The 20265-nt window shown below is 38.9% G+C and overlaps 1 protein-coding gene across 1 annotated transcript in view; it reads left to right on the top strand.

The window, feature by feature from the left end:
• The window catches only part of STPG2 (sperm tail PG-rich repeat containing 2), a 251934-nt gene that overhangs the window by 55822 nt on the left and 175847 nt on the right, over positions 1–20265 (top strand). Inside the window, exons 9-10 of the mRNA XM_063136092.1 lie at positions 4710–4873; positions 8756–8845. Coding sequence (XP_062992162.1) covers positions 4710–4873; positions 8756–8845 — 254 coding nt within the window. The remainder of the gene's footprint in view (positions 1–4709; positions 4874–8755; positions 8846–20265) is intronic.

Genomic DNA, 20265 nt, shown 5'->3' with positions numbered 1-20265 from the left:
TTGGCTGTAAGAAAAACTCTGAAATCCATATTAGTACTCCTGATTTAATAACACCTTGTTTTTAGTGGTTTTGTGATTTTAATGTTGGTGTGAAGATGGAAAACTTGAAATTAGTTTCTGTGTTGCTTTGTATTATTGTACATTGCCTTGAGCAAGCCATGGAAAAGAAACTAACTGGCTAGTGCTATAGCTGCTTACTTGGAAATAAGTCCCATGGCATTCAGTGAGACTGCTAAATAAACATACATAGTATTGCAGCTTTAAAACTTACAAATAAATAACTGTGATTATCTGAGTGTGGATGTTTACTAGGCATTTCAAAGAAGTGAAGCTTTATTGTAAATACTTACTGCAGTTGCCAATGACGTCTCCACATATTCCTTCACATCTGACAAGGTCACCCTTGTTGACAGTTAGAAAAAGCTATTTATCGTGGTGTTGCAGATCATGCTAGTTATCCTAAGATTCTAGAGGTCATCAGCACTATAATATGACAGTCACTTCCTAAGACAAATAGTACCTATTAATGGCATTCCCAGGAGTGCTGTCTTTTTTTTTAAAAAAAAAGCACTTTAAATGGGGCTTGTATAAATAACAAACTACTGAATAGGATAGTTGCAGATATTTGGGGGTGGGGGAATCTACTATGAATGACCATGTCTTCCAGTCATTTGAAGGAATTCCAGTTTCCAGCTTAGTCCCTTTTTAAAGAAGTTGGTTTCTTTGTAGGAAGTGTGTGTGTAAGCAAATATCAATAACTTGAAACGTATCATTAAAGGACAGAATGACCCATTATGTATTTTTGAGCCACCTACCTTGAAAAGATGCTTATGATGTATTTTCCACTTCTGCCTATATCCTTCCTTTTGCACCTCCCCTTGTCCTCTGTCCTCAAGAAAAAGTCTTTGCTTATGTCCTCTAATCTGCAAAGGGTGTAGTCTACCATTTATCTTCAGTTTAAGCCTCTCTCTTTTTTTTTTTTGCTGAGCACAACATTTTATTGTGTCCTCAGTCTGTTAAATAGAGTGCTTCTTGCCTGGTGGAGATGTGTGATTGTTGCCATCTAAAGTTGTTATAGTGTTGTTGTGCTAGTTTGCTTTTTTGTTTGTTTATGTAGTTACTTAATTTATATCCTGCCCTTCTTCTGTGGAAGTCAGTGTAGTGTACAACTGGTCTCCAGATGGCCTCCCATCAGGCACTGCAAGATCCAGACCTGCTTAGCTTCAGCATGCCGAGACATAACTGTAAAACAGGGTGGGAACCTTTTCCCGCTCAAGGACCAAATTCCATTTTGGAAAAGCAATTGAGGGGGGCTGCATTCCAGGGAGGTGGCCATTCCGGGGGGGGGGGGCAGGGCCCAAGGCAAAAAGGGAGGAGTAAAAAATACTAATGTCAATAAGTAAACCTTAGGAGCCAGGAAACCACCAAATGATCAGTGGTTGAAAGGAAGGGAGTGGGCGCAGGGGAAAGGGGGGCATGGTCATCTAGGGAACCCCGGAGGGCTGTATTGGGATCCCCCAGGAGGTCTGGCTTTGAGGTTCCCTAGATTTGAAATAAAGCATAGGAAGTGCCAGGAAGTGATACGTCGGGAGTCATTTTCCTAAACTTGATCTCTGTTCAGAAATTAGGTCAATGCAAAATTTGTTATGGTTGCTGATTACTGTCAGGAATTTCTTCACATTAGACCACTGATAGATTCTAAAGCAATGCTAATTCATCTTTTTGAGCCTAATGATCCTTGATTCCTGCATTAAGACCTTCTTAAACAATGTATACAGCTGCAGAGATATGTAAGTGAATGTCTCCAAAGCAATCAACTAAGGAGCAGTGGATTAATACTGTTTGGGAGAGTGTGCATATGCATGTATATATGAACTTACTCAGCAAGTAAGGAATCCTAATGTGAATGATGTTATGACACTATGGCTTCTATTCATTTTCTGTGCTGAGACACTTCAAACTTTTGATAAAGTTCCAACAAAGTACAGTTGCCTATATTTTCTCTGATTAATATGCACAAGCACACAAAATGGCATACACCTGCAGACACTCCTTTTATATGTTGTAGAACTTGTATTTTTTTACTTTCATTAGGAACTCCTGCTTAAGCCATTTAATTGTAAACGTTCCATAAAAATATCAGTTATAGACTAAGATTTTTTTTACTTTTTTTTATTAAACTTAAACATATATCAATACAGTAAAAAAAAATTTTTTAAAAAAATTAAAATCATAATACATAGAATTGTATGACCTTATAACATCTCTAAGTTAATATTTTGACATCATCCCATAACATAAAGTGCACCCCCCCCACCCCGGGATCTATTCCTGTTTCCAAAATCTCATTGTTTCTTCTGAAGGTGGTTTTATAAGACTAAGATTTATAATAAGTGAATTTCTTTGTTTCTTTAGTGATTGTGATTAATTATTACGTACATTCTTTTTCTTTTTGTTGCTTTTAATTTGTTAATTTTATTTTAGAACAAAATAAAATTTCATAAGATAAAGGAAAAAAGTTATTCTTTAAAGTTCTGGGTTCAAAGCCCAATAATATAGATTCATGTAAGTTCCAGAATTGAAAGAGAAATAAACCAGTCATGTGACAATAATGATATTATATATGAGATTATCTATAATCAAAGGAATGAGAAAATCAAATCAAGTTACATGAATAAGAATTTAAATACCGGTATTGATCAGTGACACATAAGTTCAGATACCTTGGTTTTATAATATGGTGACAAGGAATTCTAACACCTTATTCTATGTGCTCTGGAAGCAGAGCAGAGCAGTGCTGCATAGAATGGGCCTCCAAATCCATATTCAAATGTGATTATTATTATTTAAATAGGTAGCTCTTTCAGACTACATAGTTCCTAAATTACTTTGAAATACAACTTTGCTCCAAACAAAACCCTTAATAGTTACTTGTTGATGTTTGGTCTAATGTTCAGAAAACCTAAACACACTTTATTCAATGCTTAAGAAAAAATGAAAAAGGTTGTGTTATGATCATATTTGACAGATTTCTGAAGGGAAAGAATCTAGGACCTAATCTAATCTGAAAACTGAAATGCCAAATCTGTAGTGATCATAAACTATAAAAAGGAGGAGTCTTGCTCCATTAACATCAGGGCAAGCAGTATGATAAACCTCAGTGTGATTGTGGCTTTACCCCAAGGCTCTAGTCATACAGTTAGGCTGCAGAAATCTAGTTGACATCAGTGTAATTTAGGCTGCAACCCCATTGTTAGGACTGGCTTCCTTGAAAATAAACCAAATTCTATTCATTGCAGTAAGACAGCAACACAACAATCCTTCAGAGTCTGTGAGTTAGAAAAGTTACATAGCTTTCAATCCCAATAAATCAGTTAATCCCCGTGGAAGCCAGAGACAGGGCCTTAATGACCAACAAAGTTCCAAGGCAACAATCCAAGCAGGACCCAGAAACAGGGTCTTAAAGTCTGATGGTTTTACCCAAGACAGAGTCTCAAAGGTACTAGATTCTAGGCTTACAAGAATTCAGGGTTCCAAATTATATTCCCAGAAAGGGTTCCAAGAGCATGGGAATCTAGGGAAGCCAAAAGCTCAGGCTCAGGTATAGTCCAGGCAAAGGAGCTTTTCAATAATAAGGTGTAGTACCCACAAAGCTCTTTAGCCTGTGCAGTGGCTTTTAAACTGAGCCGGGGCATCTAGAGCTCTTTGCCAGTCCACCTATCCCTGCAGGAAAACCGTGTCTGTAACTGTGAACTCCTCCTAATTGGATGTCTCTCCTCTATTCTCTATAGTTGCCTTCATCACCAAGGAGATAGGTCCAAGCTCCCTCCTTCCTCAGCGAAGTCTCTGACCTGCTCTTTTCCCATAGAAAGTTTCTTAGGCGTCTGCGCTCCCCAAGGCTGAATTGTGCAGCAAACAAGGAATGTCAGACTCCTTTGGTCGGCCTCCTGCTGGGAAACCAGTCAGCACTGTGCTCCCACCTCCTTACATTCCACAGGCTGAGCAAGCCCTAAATCAATCACCTCCATGTCTGAATCTGAATCTCTCTCCAAGGCTTGCAGCACCAGGGAGAGGCATGACACCTAAACACACTTATTTTAGAGTCAGTCCCGTTGCAGATTCCTATGAAGGAGACATGTATGAGATTGCACTGTTAAGCACTTTAACTAGGGTCAGGATCTCATACCTTACCACCCTGCTCAATCACTGAGGTCGTCAGAGGGCATGCTGTTGGTGGTTCCATGTGGACCTGTGGCCTGATTGGAATCCACCAGGAGAAGAGCCTTTAGTGTAGTGGCCCCTTCTCTGTGGAACTTTGTGCCCCTGGACGTCAGGCAGGCACCAACACTAGGCTGCTTCTGGCTCCTCCTGAAAACAATTCTTTTTTGAGAAATCTTCCTCAACTGACTAGCTACTGTTTTTTCTGGTTCCTTTGTTTTTAAATTGCACAATTTTAATTTTTTTTTAATTTTCTTTCTTTATACCTATGTTCACCGCTCTGGAATCTGTGTTAGATAATTGACAAGTATATAAATATTGTAAATAATAATAATAATAACCACAGCCATAATAAATATGCATCCATGTGATTTCATTTTCATATGCCACATTTCTCCTCACTAGAATTCTAGTTTTGAGTTAATTGTTAATGCTAAGAAGGGAACTGAATAACACCTTTCATGCTTAAAGACTTTCACTTCATTCTGCAGGTCCTGCATTCTATAATATCCTCAACTACAGTGTTGCAACAAAAAGTCCTAAAACAGTCGTCTCAGAGAAAAGAAAGAAAGGAGCATTCGGTTCTGCAGCTCCTAGATTGTTATATTTAGTTAAGAAGGAAGCCTTTGCTACTCCTGGACCAGCGGATTATCAGGTAAATTGAATTAGTTTTAAAATTTAAAAAGAGAGCTCAGTGCAATCTTATGCAGGCTTATTCAGAAGTAGTATTTAGTGGGATATTCTCCCTAGTACTTGTGTTTAGGATTGAAGACCTTGGCCAGATCTACACCAAGCAGGATAAAGTACTTTGAAAATGTTTTGAAAACTGTATATGGAGTGTGTCCTGGGCCTTAACAGTTGTCAAAACTGTTATAAACTATTTTAAAGCAGTAGTGTAGATCCTGCCTTAATCTACGCTGTAGATTCTACAGTGACCATAAACCAGAGGTGTCAGACTCAAGTAGGTGGAAGGGGCCAGTCTCTACTCAGCAAAGGGTTAGGGGCTGTATCCAGCCAGCCAATATCAGTTGTACATAAATGTGGCCAGAACTAATCAGTTCTGTTTATGGAGGACAGGTCTCTCAACTGCTATTAAGTATGATAGCAAAAATGAATCCCTATTTTCAAAGGCTCTGTACCCCTGAATATCAGATGCTGGGTGCAAACCATAGGGGAAGGCTGTTGTCTTCATGTCTTGCCCATGGATTTCCCAGCGATAACATAGCTAGTCATTACTGAAAACAGGATACTAGGCAGGATACTAGACCTTTTATCTGAACCGGCATAGGGTCTATTGTATTTCTCTGCAAAGAAGCAGCTGAACACTGGAGGTAGGCGCTTCTCTTGTGGGGGCAGCAGATGAGTCGTATGGAGCCCAGTCTTAGCAGACATGCTCATTTGGTGTTTTGCCCTCTGTTCTTTCATTTGCAAATGTAAGTTTAATTTAGTCATTTTCCGAGTCAGCTGTCCTGTCTTTTTCCCTCCCCACTCATTCCATTTCCTGCTTCACAAATTTCAGGCTACATTCCTGTACATATTTGCTTTGGAGTAAGCCCCACTGAATTCACTGGGACTTACTTTTAAGAAAATGCACATAGGGTTGCCAGTCTTGGTACTGGCCTTTACAGTCTTTGAACACTTCCTAGAGGATAGGAAAGTGCATTACACAGTGACCAAGCTTTACCAAACATTGGAAACTAAGGTACTACCCTATATATATATGTGAAAAATGAAGTAGGATCTTGTGGCACTTGAAAGACTAGCAGGTTTACTGTGGCCAAGCTTTCATGGCTGCATACATGAAATCTGTTAGTCTTTAAAGTGCTTCAAGACTCTGGCCATAGCTAGACAGGGCGATATCCTGGGGTGATCCCTGGGATCGTCCCTGTGCATCCACATAACGCACAGGGGATCCTGGGAGCAGGGAGGGATGATCTCTCCCTTTCCCCGGGATCTCGCCCTACCCTTTAAGCGTGTTTTTTTTCCATGGTCTCGGGATGATCCCAAGACTGCGGAACGTGTGGGTGCATGTCACAGTTTGTCCCGGCTCCTCTTGAGGAACCATGAGGAACCGGGAACTGTGCATGGGGCACAGAGCTCCTCAGGAGCTCTGTGGCCATAGGGGGTGGGGTGGGGGAATGTTTTTTTTTAATTAAAAAAACCCTCACAGTTTGGCGCTTGAGCGCTCGTGTGCTCCTTCTTCGTTAAAAAAACCCAAAATGGCGGGCGCAACATGCTCTTTCTTCCTGGACGTCATGTGCCACGTGTAAACAGAGGGGGGATGAACTCGTGATCATAATATCGCGAGATCCTCACCCCTCTGTCACGCTAGACCCGTAGGTCTAGTTGAGGCCTCTCTTTTCTTCATCCAGTGTAACTAGCTGAATGGGCTATTTCTCTGGAAGAAACTTGTGAAAAATTGTTTTTGAATGAGAAAATTATCTCTAAACAAGGAAGTGATGCTTACGTGGTTTATAGAATTACACGGATTAATTACTTTGTAAATACAGAGAAATAATTATAAAGCCGTTGGAAAATAGCTAACATTTTAGAACTCTTAGCTCTATAGTCAAGCTGTAAAAATTAGGAGAACAGCCTCTTTCTCAAGTGGTGTCAATTAATTAACATAGGATCTCTCTCTTTCTCGCTCAAGTTCCATATTATCAAACATATTAAGTATGACTACCTAAGAGCCCCATTAACATTCCCTGACAGCTTAATTTATCAGAATTATAATCATGTGGGGAGAAACTGAATACACATTACCAAATATGTTAGTTGTAGGGACAATTTCCTTCAGCATTTCTCAAATGCAAATAATTTTTCCCCTTAGGTCTTAATCAAGCTGAATAACTAACATATATTATCATTAGAAGTTATTATAGATAAATTTAGAGATGGGTCTCATGATAGTGGAAAGGAGAAGGGGGTGGGATGTGCTATAGGAGCAAAGTCATCAAACTTCGTTAGCCAGCCTTTAAAAATAACCAATACCAAATTAAAAGTATTTCATTTACTGCAAAGTGAATAACTAAATGTATTTGCTATTTTCCACATACATATAGCATTTTCCAGAAATTTAAAAATATACCTTCTACTTTTGTCAGTTTTGTATCATAACATTTAAATACCATAAATAAATAACATTCCATTAATTATATTTGCCTCTTTTTGCATTGTCTAATGTGTTTCGGATTGGGTGAAGTTGAACATTAATCAGTTTCAGTTTTCACATAGAAAGTTTTCCTTTCAACCAAGTAGAATTCAGGCCAGAAATAACTTTCAATCCAGTGAAGAAGGAGATGGACAGATGGATAGTACATGGAAGTCATGTGCAGAGGAAGGATGGTGGTTCCATTGCGTCCTGTTCAGAGCCCTTTAATATTTTCATTATATATTAACAGAGCAATCCTTGGATATATAAGATTTCCCCTCTTGAATAGCTGAATAGCAACTCCTAATGAAGATTTCCTTTTCACTCTCAACCACTGTGGAAAGCACTGCAGTGGCTTTTTATTTATTTATTTAATTTATTTATTTATTACATTTTTATACCGCCCAATAGCCGAAGCTTCTCTTTTGAGGATGCAGGAGCATCCTTGGAAAAGGTTGGGAAGGATTAAAGGGGGCGTGCCAGCAGGCAGGAAGGGAAGGAACAGAGAGGATGGGGAACGCTACATTCACAAGGCTCTCTGTGTCGTGGCCCTGCCCACAGGTGAGCGAGTGAATTGGACACAATTTCAGAGGCCCATGTCGCTCTAAAAACAAAAAGGAATTGGAGGCTGCAAATATTTAACTGCTCTTCCTGCTCTGCCTAGCTCTGGCTGTTAGAACATATGAGTTTATAATCAAGTCTAGTGATCCTTCAGTAAGGCCACACCAGTCGTTGATTCCAGGATAATACCAAAGTCATCCCTACTGGGCTACATGACACACAGCTGATTCCTCAGTTATTCAGGAATATCGCTGACTGCTTTTTAATGTTTTTTCAGGCTCTCTTGCTACAATCCTGAAATCCGCGGCTGGTGTGCCCCCCCTTTCGCTCAGTGAACAGCCAACATGCTGTCAGGGGCATGTGCATGAGCATTGTGTGTTTCATTGCTGAGTTTTTTTTGTGTTTTTAAAACATATCTTTGCAGGAGTGCATTTTCGACACAGTACCTATCCCCCCTTGTGTTGCTGTGTGTCTGCGCTGGTGCACATTTCACAGGAGTTATTAAAAAGCAACTGTGCCCCTTAGCCATCTGCCTAGTCCTTCCCACTTCTGCTGATACACATTCAGAACCACCGTAACGGGGCACATGTGCTCCCACAACAGCCCTCCTTTCATTGTGGGTAACATCGGTGGCGTGTGCCCCGTGAGCACCAATCACGGAAGCTGGGAACCATTGCAATCATCCTTCCTCCATTGCAAAAGGGCTGTAGGTGTAAATTAGGCCTAAATAGCACTAATATTTACTCAAAATGTAAAGCAATAAAGTATTATAATGGAGAGTTTAGATGTACCTCCCAACACCTTTATGTTCTCAAATTTCAGGTCAAAGAGGTCACCGAAGAACCACGTAAAAAGAAAAAGCAATTGTCAGTTTTTGTGTCAGCAACAGAAAGAATTCCAATTATTAACACGGTAAGCTGTTTCTTGATGGATTCCTTTACCTTTGTTTTGCTTTGAATTCTGGTTTGAAAATTTGGATTGCAACTAAACCTACATATCCATATTCTCTGCAAGTGTAATTCCATTGAAGAAAATAGTTACGTACTTCTTAAAGAATGTTTCGTTTTTAGAAAACAGCATCAAAGTCGGTGTAATGCAGTTGATTTTTGAGTACTTCTAAAATATATCAGTAGAGAATAATTCATTGCAGAATTGTGAACTTAACAAACATATGAGTAGTCAAATTATCATGGCACACACATATACCATATTTCTCCAGCTAAGAGCTGTGTTAATTAGATAAGCATCTGCCTTCCCTATGGTATGTAACTGAGAGGCAGGTGTTTAATTGAGGCTATTTAAGAGAGGCGTTAATTACACTTTGCATCTTAGTCCTCATGCGAACTTGGATTGAAAGGCAACAATGTCTCTCTTGTGTAAGCAATCAAATTTAGAATGATAAGCTGTTATATTGAAGACTGAATCTGTGGGAGCAAAAGTCAAATAATTCAAGCGCAAAAGGCAATTCATCGACTTGTTATAGTGTTCAAAATGTTGGTGGCCATGTAGGATCTGTGGAGACAGAGACCTAGATTTGGTGATGTGAAATCCTTTATTGAACCAACCAGCAGTTTAAACTGCGTAAGCGTTTATGTTTTGTTGAGTTGCTTCATCAAAAGATAGAATCGGCTTTAACAGAACCAGAGCCTCTGTAGTTTTTTTCAGACTACCATGACTGATAATTAAATATAAGAACAGCCATGTTGAATCAGCCTAAAGGTCCAACATTCTGTTCATGCAACAGCCAACCAATCGAACATGAGCGCAATAGCATCCTCCTCAAGTTCCTCATGGTATAGCATATAGTTGTCAGGGCTAATAGCCATTAATAGCCTTATCCTCCATGAATTTGTCTAATCCTTTTTGAAGGCCATCCAAGGTGGTGGCCATCACTGCATCTTTTAGTAGCGAATTCCACAATTTAATTAGTTGCTGGGTGAAGAAGTCCTTCCTTTTATTTGCCCTAAATCTCCCACCTTTCAAATTCATGGGATGACCCTGGATTCTAATATTGTATGAGAGGGAGAAAAATATCTCCCTATCCATTTTCTCTGTACCATGTGTTATTTTGTATGACATGCTGTAGGATATCAGCAGTTTTATTTTCAATTCCTTCTCTAATGATGCCCAACATGAAATTTGCTTTTCCCCCACAGTAGCCACACACTGTAATGACACTTTCATCTAGCTGTTCACCATAACTACAAGACCTCTTTCTTGGTCATTCACTACCAGCTCAGATCTCATCAGCATCTACATAAAGTTGGGGAGTTTTTGCCCTTATGTACCTCAATTGATACTTGCTTATATTGAACTTAATTTGGCATTTTAATGCCCATCCTCCAAGTTTGAAAAGACCCTTTCCAACCTATTCACAATCCCTTTTTGTTTTAAGTACCCTAAATAATTTGGTGTCATCAGCAAAACTGACTATTAGTTATCCAGTTTATTTATAAACAAGTTAAAAAGCACTGGGCCCAGTACAGATCATGTGCAACCATACCTGTTCTACATAACTATCAGACATTTGGATATACTTTTTTGACCATCTTAACCGAGTGTAATACCACCTATAAAATACTTTATAAATGTCTTTCTAAGAGATATCATGCAATACAAGCCTTGGTGTTTATTTGAAAATATTTCACCATTGAGTATCTTGAATAGTGAGATTATATTCTCTTTCCATTTTTCGTTGATAGAACTATTCTTACCACCTGCTTCCTTTAGTATACTATAAATCCTAGATAACAGGCCTTGTTCTCTGGAGGTGATTAGATCTCATAGGCCTTAGCTAGACCTAAGGTTTATTCCGGGATCATCACGGGGTCATCCCTGTTCATGTAAATGACACACGGGATCCTGGAAGCAGGCAGGGATGACCTGGGACTATCCTGGGATAAACCTTAGGTCTAGCTAAGGCCATACTCTCTTTGAGAATATACTGATAATAACTTCTCATATTACATTTTGAATATAACTTAGAATTCATATGTTTTTGAATGATGACAATTAAATATTACAAATTCTCTGAATAAGATGAGTGTATCAAGCAACAGAATTTGAAAAGATAAAATCCAGAAATCAAATACTACTACTCCGAATCGAAAGGTCTAAATCTCCTTCTTTCCATGCTCTCTGAAAATCATCGCTGTTGTTGGGAGACATACCTGGGCTAAGATGTGTTTATACATACCATACCTTCAGTACTGTACCTCTGATCTCATTCATTTCAGCCCTGTGATCTTGTCTGTTAACCAAGATCCAACCTGCCAATGGAATACCTTTTTGCATTTATTCTACTGCCCAAGATGGTGAACACTTGGAATATATGAAACCACTGCACATATGCTGCAATAAGTGCAGCATAATATTTAACATTAGTCCATAGATCGTTCTCCTTGGGAGGGATGATTTTGTAATAGCTCTGCCTTAATCCTAGGTGGTTTATAATTACAAAAACATTTGAATTTCTGATTGGATCTTATTCAATAACTTCTCCTCTAACAAGGAGTTAGAGGCCTCATCTACACCAAGCAGGATATTTCACTATGAAAGTGGTATGAAAGCAGTATATAAAAGGCAGGAGCCACACCAAGCAGGATATAGTGGTATGAAAGTGGTATACGGTAGGTGTCAATGGGCCCCAACAGTTGTCAGTGCACTTCAATACTGCTATAAAGCAGTAGTGTAGCTGCTGCCTTTTATATTCCGTTTTCATACCACTTTCATAGTGCAATATTCTGCTTGGTGTAGATGAGGCCCAAGTGTAAGGAGAGGAATATTTGAGGCAACAGCTATATATTTTACAACAACAACATTTCCTGACCGTGATATTGGAAATTTAGCTCAATAGGTTATAAACTTTTGATTTTTCCCCATCAGAAAGTGTGATGAGCCCAGGAGGAGGGATAACATTTACTCCTGGTGGACCCCTCTCTACATGGATTCCCCAGAAAAGTATTCCTGATAGGGTGCCACCAGTCAGGATGAACTTCCTGACACATTTTAGCCTGTCCAGCTGTTTGGGGAATTTCTGAGTCCTATTGCCAAGGATCTTTCCCTTTAGCCCAGACCTATGAAAAAAACAAAAGTGCTTTGGTCTTTCCTTCTCAAACCCCAGGAACAGAGCACTTCCCAAACATCTTTAAATCTTTTTAAAACACAAGCAGTAGCTTTGTAACCATGTGATCTTGCATATGGGGAAGAGTTCCCATTTTAAAACAGCACAGCTAAATGGCCAAATATAAAAAGGAGTTTATTTAAGAAAAAAGAGAAACAAGTGGGGGACGATGACAGGGAAGGCAACTATCACAGACATTCACGGAATTCCAAATAATAATAAAAAAGTTAGTCGAACTTATTTAGTCACATTACCTACTTGAGTACAGTCTTGGGTCCTAGAGTATATGTCAAGTTTATTGCAGAGAGGATGGTCTGAAAGAGAGTGAGAGAGCATCTGGCTTCCAGTTAGATGGTACGTAGGTGAGCTCTAGGACGGAGGGGAACTTTTTTATGGGGATCTCTTCTCAGTAAAAGCCAGCTGCTTTGCAGATACTGATGGTTGGTTGGTCCAATATTGCAGTAGCCTCCATTTCTGATGTCAGTGGTCTAGTCAGAAAATTACCTAGTGGCTGGAGTCACCTTAACGACGGCAACTTACAACTCAAATGCCCAAGATGGTTGGAACCAGTCACCCTATTCAAGAAAAGGGATTAATGTTGTGTTCTCAGTTTGAAGGACAAAGAAGTAGATAAGGCTAGTTAAAACTATTCAAGTTGCCCAGCAGTGTGCCAACTGACGAGATGCTTTAGGCTTCACTGTGGATCTCTATCTGAAGTAGGGGTTTGCCACACAAGCATATCACTGTGTTTAATAGATAATGTAGTGGGTAAGATGATAAATGAGAAAACAAAAGTTCTATCAACATGGCAGTTTTCCTGTACTTATTTTATCAGTTTTTTTCTGGTATAAAGACAGAAATGACAGTTTCCCCCTTAAATTGATAAATTAATGAAGTTCTGTCACTTCCCAAAGGAACAATTATCTTCTCTCCAAATGCCATATCTTGCATATTTATTTCAGTGGACTTTCATGTAATGTGGCACACATTTCTGTAATAAGCTAAACGTTGGGGGAGTAGAGTTGCTGAAAAATACAACAATACAATTAGAATTACTTTCAGGTTCATTGTAGTTGTTTTGGCTGGGGTGTTATGTCTTCTCTCTCTCACTTCTCTGAACTAACCTACATAGAGTCTGTACAATGCCTAACTGAATGATGTGTTCATAACTCCTGTGGATCCAACACCAGCGAACACAGTTAGACATGGGGAATTGCTTGTTACATATATTTAGCCTACGGGGACAGAGGACTTTTGAAACACAAATCCCTTATCGTGTTTATCCTATTATTCCCATGTGGATAACTCCCTCACCTGCCATACTAACATCTTCTTTCACGATGACCACTATATGATGTTTTCCTTGATAATTACTTTTTTTTATAACATCTAGATTCTAGAGACTGTCTTTGGTGGGGAGTTCACACATTTGAAAGTTGTTGATACTGCAGCATGTGGAGAGGGTAGGTTCCCCCCTGTTATGTGTGGGGCAAAAATCCTCCTGTGCATCTATGATGCTTAAGAAAATGTTATTTTATTTATTTATTTATTGCATTTTTATACCCCCAAAGCTATTTTGATTTTGATTTTAATGTTGTTACCCATTTTGAAATCTTGTAATAAATTAACTTACAAAGATCATGTAACAGTGTGTCGTCTTGAGACTGTCTAAGGTTTTAACAGTTTTGGGGAAAGATTGTGTTGTCTTTACATGCGTGTAGCTCAAGCTTGTTTACTCCCCTCTTTTTCTCTGGCATGGCTGAGATTGCGTGCATTTGCTATCAGTTTCCACTAACTGCAGTATGTTGTGATGATCCTGGCTTGTTTCTATAAACCAGGGCTAACACTAACCATAGTTCCATGTTCGGACATAAACTGTGGTTAGTTGAAAAAGAAAGTTGATGCTTCCGATCTCTGCGCAGCTGTGCAGAAGGAAGAGATTTGAGGCCCAAGGTTCATGTACATAATGCAAATTATGATTTACCATTGCATGTGAACTGGGCCTAAGTGTTCATACAACGTTAAAATTTGAATTAATTTTGTCTTTATTATTATTATTATTATTATTATTATTATTATTATTATTATTATTATTTATTTATATAGCACCATCAATGTACATGGTGCTGTACAGAGTAAAACAGTAAATAGCAAGACCCTGCCGCATAGGCTTACATTCTAATAAAATCATAATAAAACAATAAGGAGGGGAAGAGAATGCAAACAGGCACAGGGTAGGGTAAACAGGCACTGGGTAGGGTAAAACTAACAGTATAAAGTCAGAACAAAATCAAGTTTTAAAAGCTATAGGAAAAAGAAAAGTTTTTAGCTGAGCTTTAAAAGCTGTGGTTGAACTTGTAGTTCTCAAATGTTCTGGAAGAGCGTTCCAGGCATAAGGGGCAGCAGAAGAAAATGGACGAAGCCGAGCAAGGGAAGTAGAGACCCTTGGGCAGGCGAGAAACATAGCATCAGAGGAGTGAAGAGCACGAGCGGGGCAATAGTGTGAGATGAGAGAGGAGAGAATAATATAAAACCTGGATTAAAGAAATTTGAGCAAAACTGGAAGAGTCAAGTGGTTGATGGGCAATGTAGTTCATCTGAAGATCCTTTTAGTGGAAATAATGAATTGATGCCTTCTGAGAACTAAGGAAGGATGCTAGAGAGATGGATCATGTCCTTTGTCTCGATTCTATACTATAGAAGACAACAAAACAAATGTTTTGAGAACTAAAGATCAGGAAGGATAGGCAACAAAGGCATATAACAATGCCCAGATTATTCTTGTAATAATAAGAATATTATTACAAGAATAATATTACAATATTACAATATACAATAAGAATAATATTACAATATTATTACCGGCTCTACTACCTGAGATCCTGTTTGAAACTGAATGTGGGACACTGCTGCATTCAGTTCATGTGCTCTGCTACTAAACAATGGCCCTATCCTTTCAGGGCTCTGAATTGAGTAGTATTGGCCTTAATCAAAAGAACTTGGAGTTCAACTAATCATTAACATACAAATCAAACCGTGCGTGGTTTGAGAAAATTCTAATTGTAACAGATTGTTCCAAAACAGAACAATCCCCAGTGCATTCCTATACATTGTTTCCTCATTTGGTCTGCTAATGGGGGAATAAGATTTATTTATGTGTCAGATGAAAAGTAGGCCCTATAAGCTTATTCTGGCTATTTTTTCTGATTTCAAAAACATTGTGTCAGTCATGCTGTTTTATCGATTTTCACTTAAAAAGCATCATGCTAGATCCTACTGTGTGATCATTTCTGGACTATCCCTATACCCTCAAAACTTGCAAGTTTGAACTATTTCACTTCATTACCCATCCTGCATCTGTTGCCTTTAATTAAAATAATTCTTTGCCTATCAAAGAAAGCAATTGCATTAAAACTTCATTTAAATGGATCGTTAGAGTCTTAGAATTTGGTTAGGAACAAATGATATCCCCATGTAGGGCAATTGTAGTCCTGGTTCTACTAGCTTGAAAAGACATGGTGACTATAAAAGGGCTAACACAGAGCAGAAGGACTTAGTAGTTATTGCTGACTGAGGTGTTGTATCTCTTGAAATCTTTTGCATGATTTCACATGTGTGAATGTTAATTCTCATTTTATGAAATAAATTACCCTATTAGATCTACAGTAGTTTAATTGTATTTTATGTTCATCTTACGCTGTGATACCATATGGTAGTGGAGACCCAAGACTCGCTAAGCGTTTACACATTTATTTTCATTTATTTTCTTATATTAAATTACCTTTCCAAGAATTTATAAAGTGTCTGTTTTCTGTAAATTATTAATCTTTAAATGCTGCCACCTGTAGAACAAGGCTTTGAGAAAGGAGTTATTAAATTGTTTGTATGAATTAGATAGATAGTGTGTGTATATATATATATATATATATATATATACACACACACACACACACACACACACACACATACACAAAGCATATACTTGCATTGCTTCTCATGCTTAGGCAAAAATGGATGTTTTATGTGCTCATCTTGAGAAATGGAGCCCCTTGACCATGGAACTCAATACAGATGGCTTGATATATGACTAATAGGATGTGTGTGATGACTAGTGTTTATATCTATTTGTATTTGGCTTCAAAAAAGTCATATTTATTTGTATTTGGTTTGGGGAATTATTATTTTTTCAGTTGGATGCCTGGCGGGTGGATGATTTATCAAGTGCTCTGTTATTCCTAAAGTCTAAATCTGTTATTCCTAAATTAAAATCATAGTGTTTAACGTAAAGCAGTTGACTCACTCAATAACCTGTCTACCAGTCAAGCAACTTCTTGAATACTTTTAGCTAGAAATCAGCAGCTGTAATCCTCAGGACCCAATATGCTCTTCTGAAAAGTACCAACTCCCCACCCTCATTTATCATGCAAATTATATAATGGTTCCCTTTTGGATGAATTGATTCCTGAGATTTGAATGGAGGAAAGTTACCTGAAGCCTTTACCGAAAGGCTGAAAAATTGGAAAAACAGGTGTGCATAAATGCAAAGCTGAATGTGGAATTACAATACTGAGTACAGAATGTGAACAACAAGATTTAGGTAAATAACTGAGTTCGGGGAAAACGATGGACAGAAGATTCCAGATAAGATGAACCTAAAACTTAATAATTCAGGAATGAATGACAGGTGGAATAAAGGCTGTACAAATTTCTAAAGGAAAGATGACATCCTTCAACATCAGAAAGAGGTGTTTCTAAAAGAAACAAGATGAGCCCAAGAACATGTTTTCCACCTCATATAAAAAGGGTATATTGGAAAAGAATGTAAGATACACACTAAAGTCAGTAGACATCTGAGGAAGACATGAACACCAGAGAAGCACCCAGTATGCTATTACTACACCTGCTTTTGAGTAAATGACCTGACTTGCCATCAGGTTCCATTACTTCAACATGGGTAACGATTTCAGTGAATGTTACAAGTGTGAATGGATTGAAACTAACAGCACGTTATCTAAATAAAGGTGTTCTAAGGATTGCACTTAGGTTTTTGAGTCTCAAGGCTGTGGGCTCATCTACATCAAACAGGATATTGCACTATGAAAGTGGTATATAAAAAGCAGGAGCCACACCAAGCAAGATATAGCGGTATGAAAGTGGTATATGGTATGTGTCAATGGGCCGCAACAGTTGTCAGTGCACTTCAATACTGCTTTTATTTATTTATTTATTTATTTATTTATTTATTATTGCATTTATATCCCACCTTTTTTCCTCTAAGGAACCCAAGGTGGCGTACGTAATCCTCCTCCTCCTCTCCATTTCATCTTCACAACAACAACCCTATGAGGTGGGTTGGGCTGAGTGACTGGCCCAAAGACACCCAGTGGGTTTCTATGGTTGAGTGGGGACTAGAACCTGGATCTCCCGACTCCTAGTCCCACACTTTAACCAATACACCACACTGGCTGTATTGCAGCCATACATATAAAGCAGTAGTGTGGCCCTGCCTTTTTTATACCACTTCTATACTGTTTTCATAGTGGAATATCCTGCTTGGATATTCCACAATATCTCACCATGAGTTAAGAGGACTTCCTGGAAGTCCACTATGGAGTTTGGTGACTGAGAAAGTCCACCATATGCCAGTTGTGCAAAGTGGCCCTCCTGAATTTCTCAAGGGGTGGCTTGAACTGGTGGGAAATGGCTGAGAAGGCACTTGATTACATTTGTCAGTCAGGAATGACAAAGTGCCTTACTTTGTCATTTACTCATATGTTTGATATTGAAAAAGGGTTATCCAAAAAGTTGCTGCATCATGTATAACACACAATATGTATTGTACATGCATTTCTGTAAAACAAGAACAATTGGGACAGAAATCCCTTGATTTCAGTTCCAGTTCCAGCCCTATTCAGGCATTTATTTCTCATGTGATTAGGTTTGCCCGACAGGAGGAGTGGGACCCTGGTCATCTTCCTATTGCTCAGCTCTGTGTTCATGTGTTGGAGGAATAACCTCTGCTGCACGAAGCCTGCTATACACATCTAGGCTCCCTCTGCAATTTAGAAAGATGGTCATACAGGGGGGAATCTACACTACTGCTTTAAAGCACTTTATAACAGTTTTGACAACTGTTGGGGCCCAGGACACACTGCATATACAGGTTTCAAAACGTTTTCAAAGCGCTTTAAAGCACTTTAAAAGCAGTAGTGTAGATTCTCCCCCCCCCAGGTTTCTAAATCATCTGAGGAGCCTTCATGAGTAGAGCAGGCTCCCTACTGCAGACATTCACCTTCTGATGCATGGAGAATGACAGAGCTGAGCACACATGGCAGAGAGCGAACCTGGAGGTTGGGCAGAAGAAAATGCCTCAACTGGGCATCACATGAAGGGTTGTGGGTCTCCATCTGTCAAGTGGGAACTGCTTGTTTTTGAGGTAAGGATTGAAATACACTTTAATAATTTAAAGTGGTGTGTACACATACACACACACACACACAAATCTTACTCCAGCTTCTTCCCTTTTGCATTAACCTTGTTCCCTTCTCAGCCACATTTCTTTCTTATTCTCCACCTGTGTGGGGCATATATGCTGTCTAAGACCAGCAAGAAGGGCAAGATGGAGGTATCAGGATGGTTCATCATTTTCACAGCTTTTTCAAATGTTTCCTGCTTGTGCTAACTGGTTAGTCTGGAAGCGCTTTTGTTTTTGGGTTGATGAAGCCAACTTTCTTTCATCCTTAAATTTCATTTTTCCTGGACAGTTTTTCTTGGCATATAAGTAGCTACACCATTCTTTCACTGTTATCGCCTAATTCATTTTATTCTTGCAGCCCTTCATTAGACTCTGTCCAGCCTCTCTAGCTTTTTCCTAACAAACAATAACACTGATGAATAGAGGTCATTTATGTACACTACACTATGTGCACAAAGAATTTCATAGCCTTCTTTATCCACATATGTTCCTGGGTGGTGTGTTTCCATTATTATCTCCATGTTACAGATAAGAAAGAGAAGCAGAGGAATGATTTGCCTTAAACCATCCAATTAATAAATAACCAAGCTGGGACTTTAAGCTTGTGCTTCCATTGCACCAAATTATGATCTAATTATGGCCAATAGCATAGGCAAATAAGAGAATAGCACCAGGGGTATGTCCCCCCCCCCCCCATTTACAGTCATGTTCTGTTTCCTCAAATAGAAATAACTGTTTGTTGTATGGGAAATAATGACCATTTGTGGAATATTTCTTCACCATTCGTATGTTGAACATGGCATCACTTGCTTCACCTTGTCAAGTGTGTGTTTGTGTATGCATTCATTTCATTAGGGTGGGCTTTGAAACTTTTATTTCCTTGAGAGGAAGTGGCTTTCCTTAAGAAATATAAAGCCAATAACTGACTCTGGTTATTCACTCTCAGAACCGGTCCTTTAATTCCCTGGAATCCCCTTTTGTAAACATTTTGCAAGCAGACTATAAAAGTACTATCTGAATTGGATTGATTTTGTTTCAGTCTTCAATATTACCTTGCAATATTGTTGTTTGCAGCTACTGATCCCACAACTTGTGATCTGTATCTAACCAAAAGGTGATGTGCATTCATAATACTTTGCATTCTAGTTTTCTCAACTCTTCTGTGGATTTTTCAGAAAATCGCCAGCAGCAGACTAATAATACACTCAAAGACCTTTCCTAAAAAATCCACATAGATGTCTTGCTGAAATATTTTCCACATTTATTATTTTATGGAAATCAAGATTGTACTACACATCACAGTAAACTTGCAGACACTGCTAAGAATTTCATCCCTGTGTTTGTCATGCCATCATGATGTTTGTAATTTTCCTGCTGACACTCCCCACCATTGGCTGCCACTTGCAGGAGTGTCATGCCAAATGTCATGACATGGGCTAAGAATCTCCCTTTTAATTCTTCTCTCATTTTCAAAAACACGCTTCCATACTTGAACATGCGAAGCCACTGCTCTGTCTATTCTAGGGATGCAGAATCTATTTTAGCCCAAGGGCTGAATTCCATTTTAAGATCATAAGAAGATCCAACCTGAATCAGACCAAGGGTCCATCTAGTACAGCACTCTGCTCACACAGTGACCAACCAGCTGTCGAGCAGGGACGCTGTGCAACAGCACCCTCCCAACCATGTTCCCCAGCAACTGGTGTATATAGGCTTGCTGTCTCTGATACTGGA

The sequence above is a fragment of the Elgaria multicarinata genome, chromosome 10 (genome assembly GCF_023053635.1).
Source record: "Elgaria multicarinata webbii isolate HBS135686 ecotype San Diego chromosome 10, rElgMul1.1.pri, whole genome shotgun sequence".
Taxonomy (NCBI): Eukaryota; Metazoa; Chordata; class Lepidosauria; order Squamata; family Anguidae; genus Elgaria; species Elgaria multicarinata.
The sequence above is the reverse complement of the archived record's forward strand: the minus strand, read 5'-3'. Positions and strand labels throughout refer to the sequence as shown.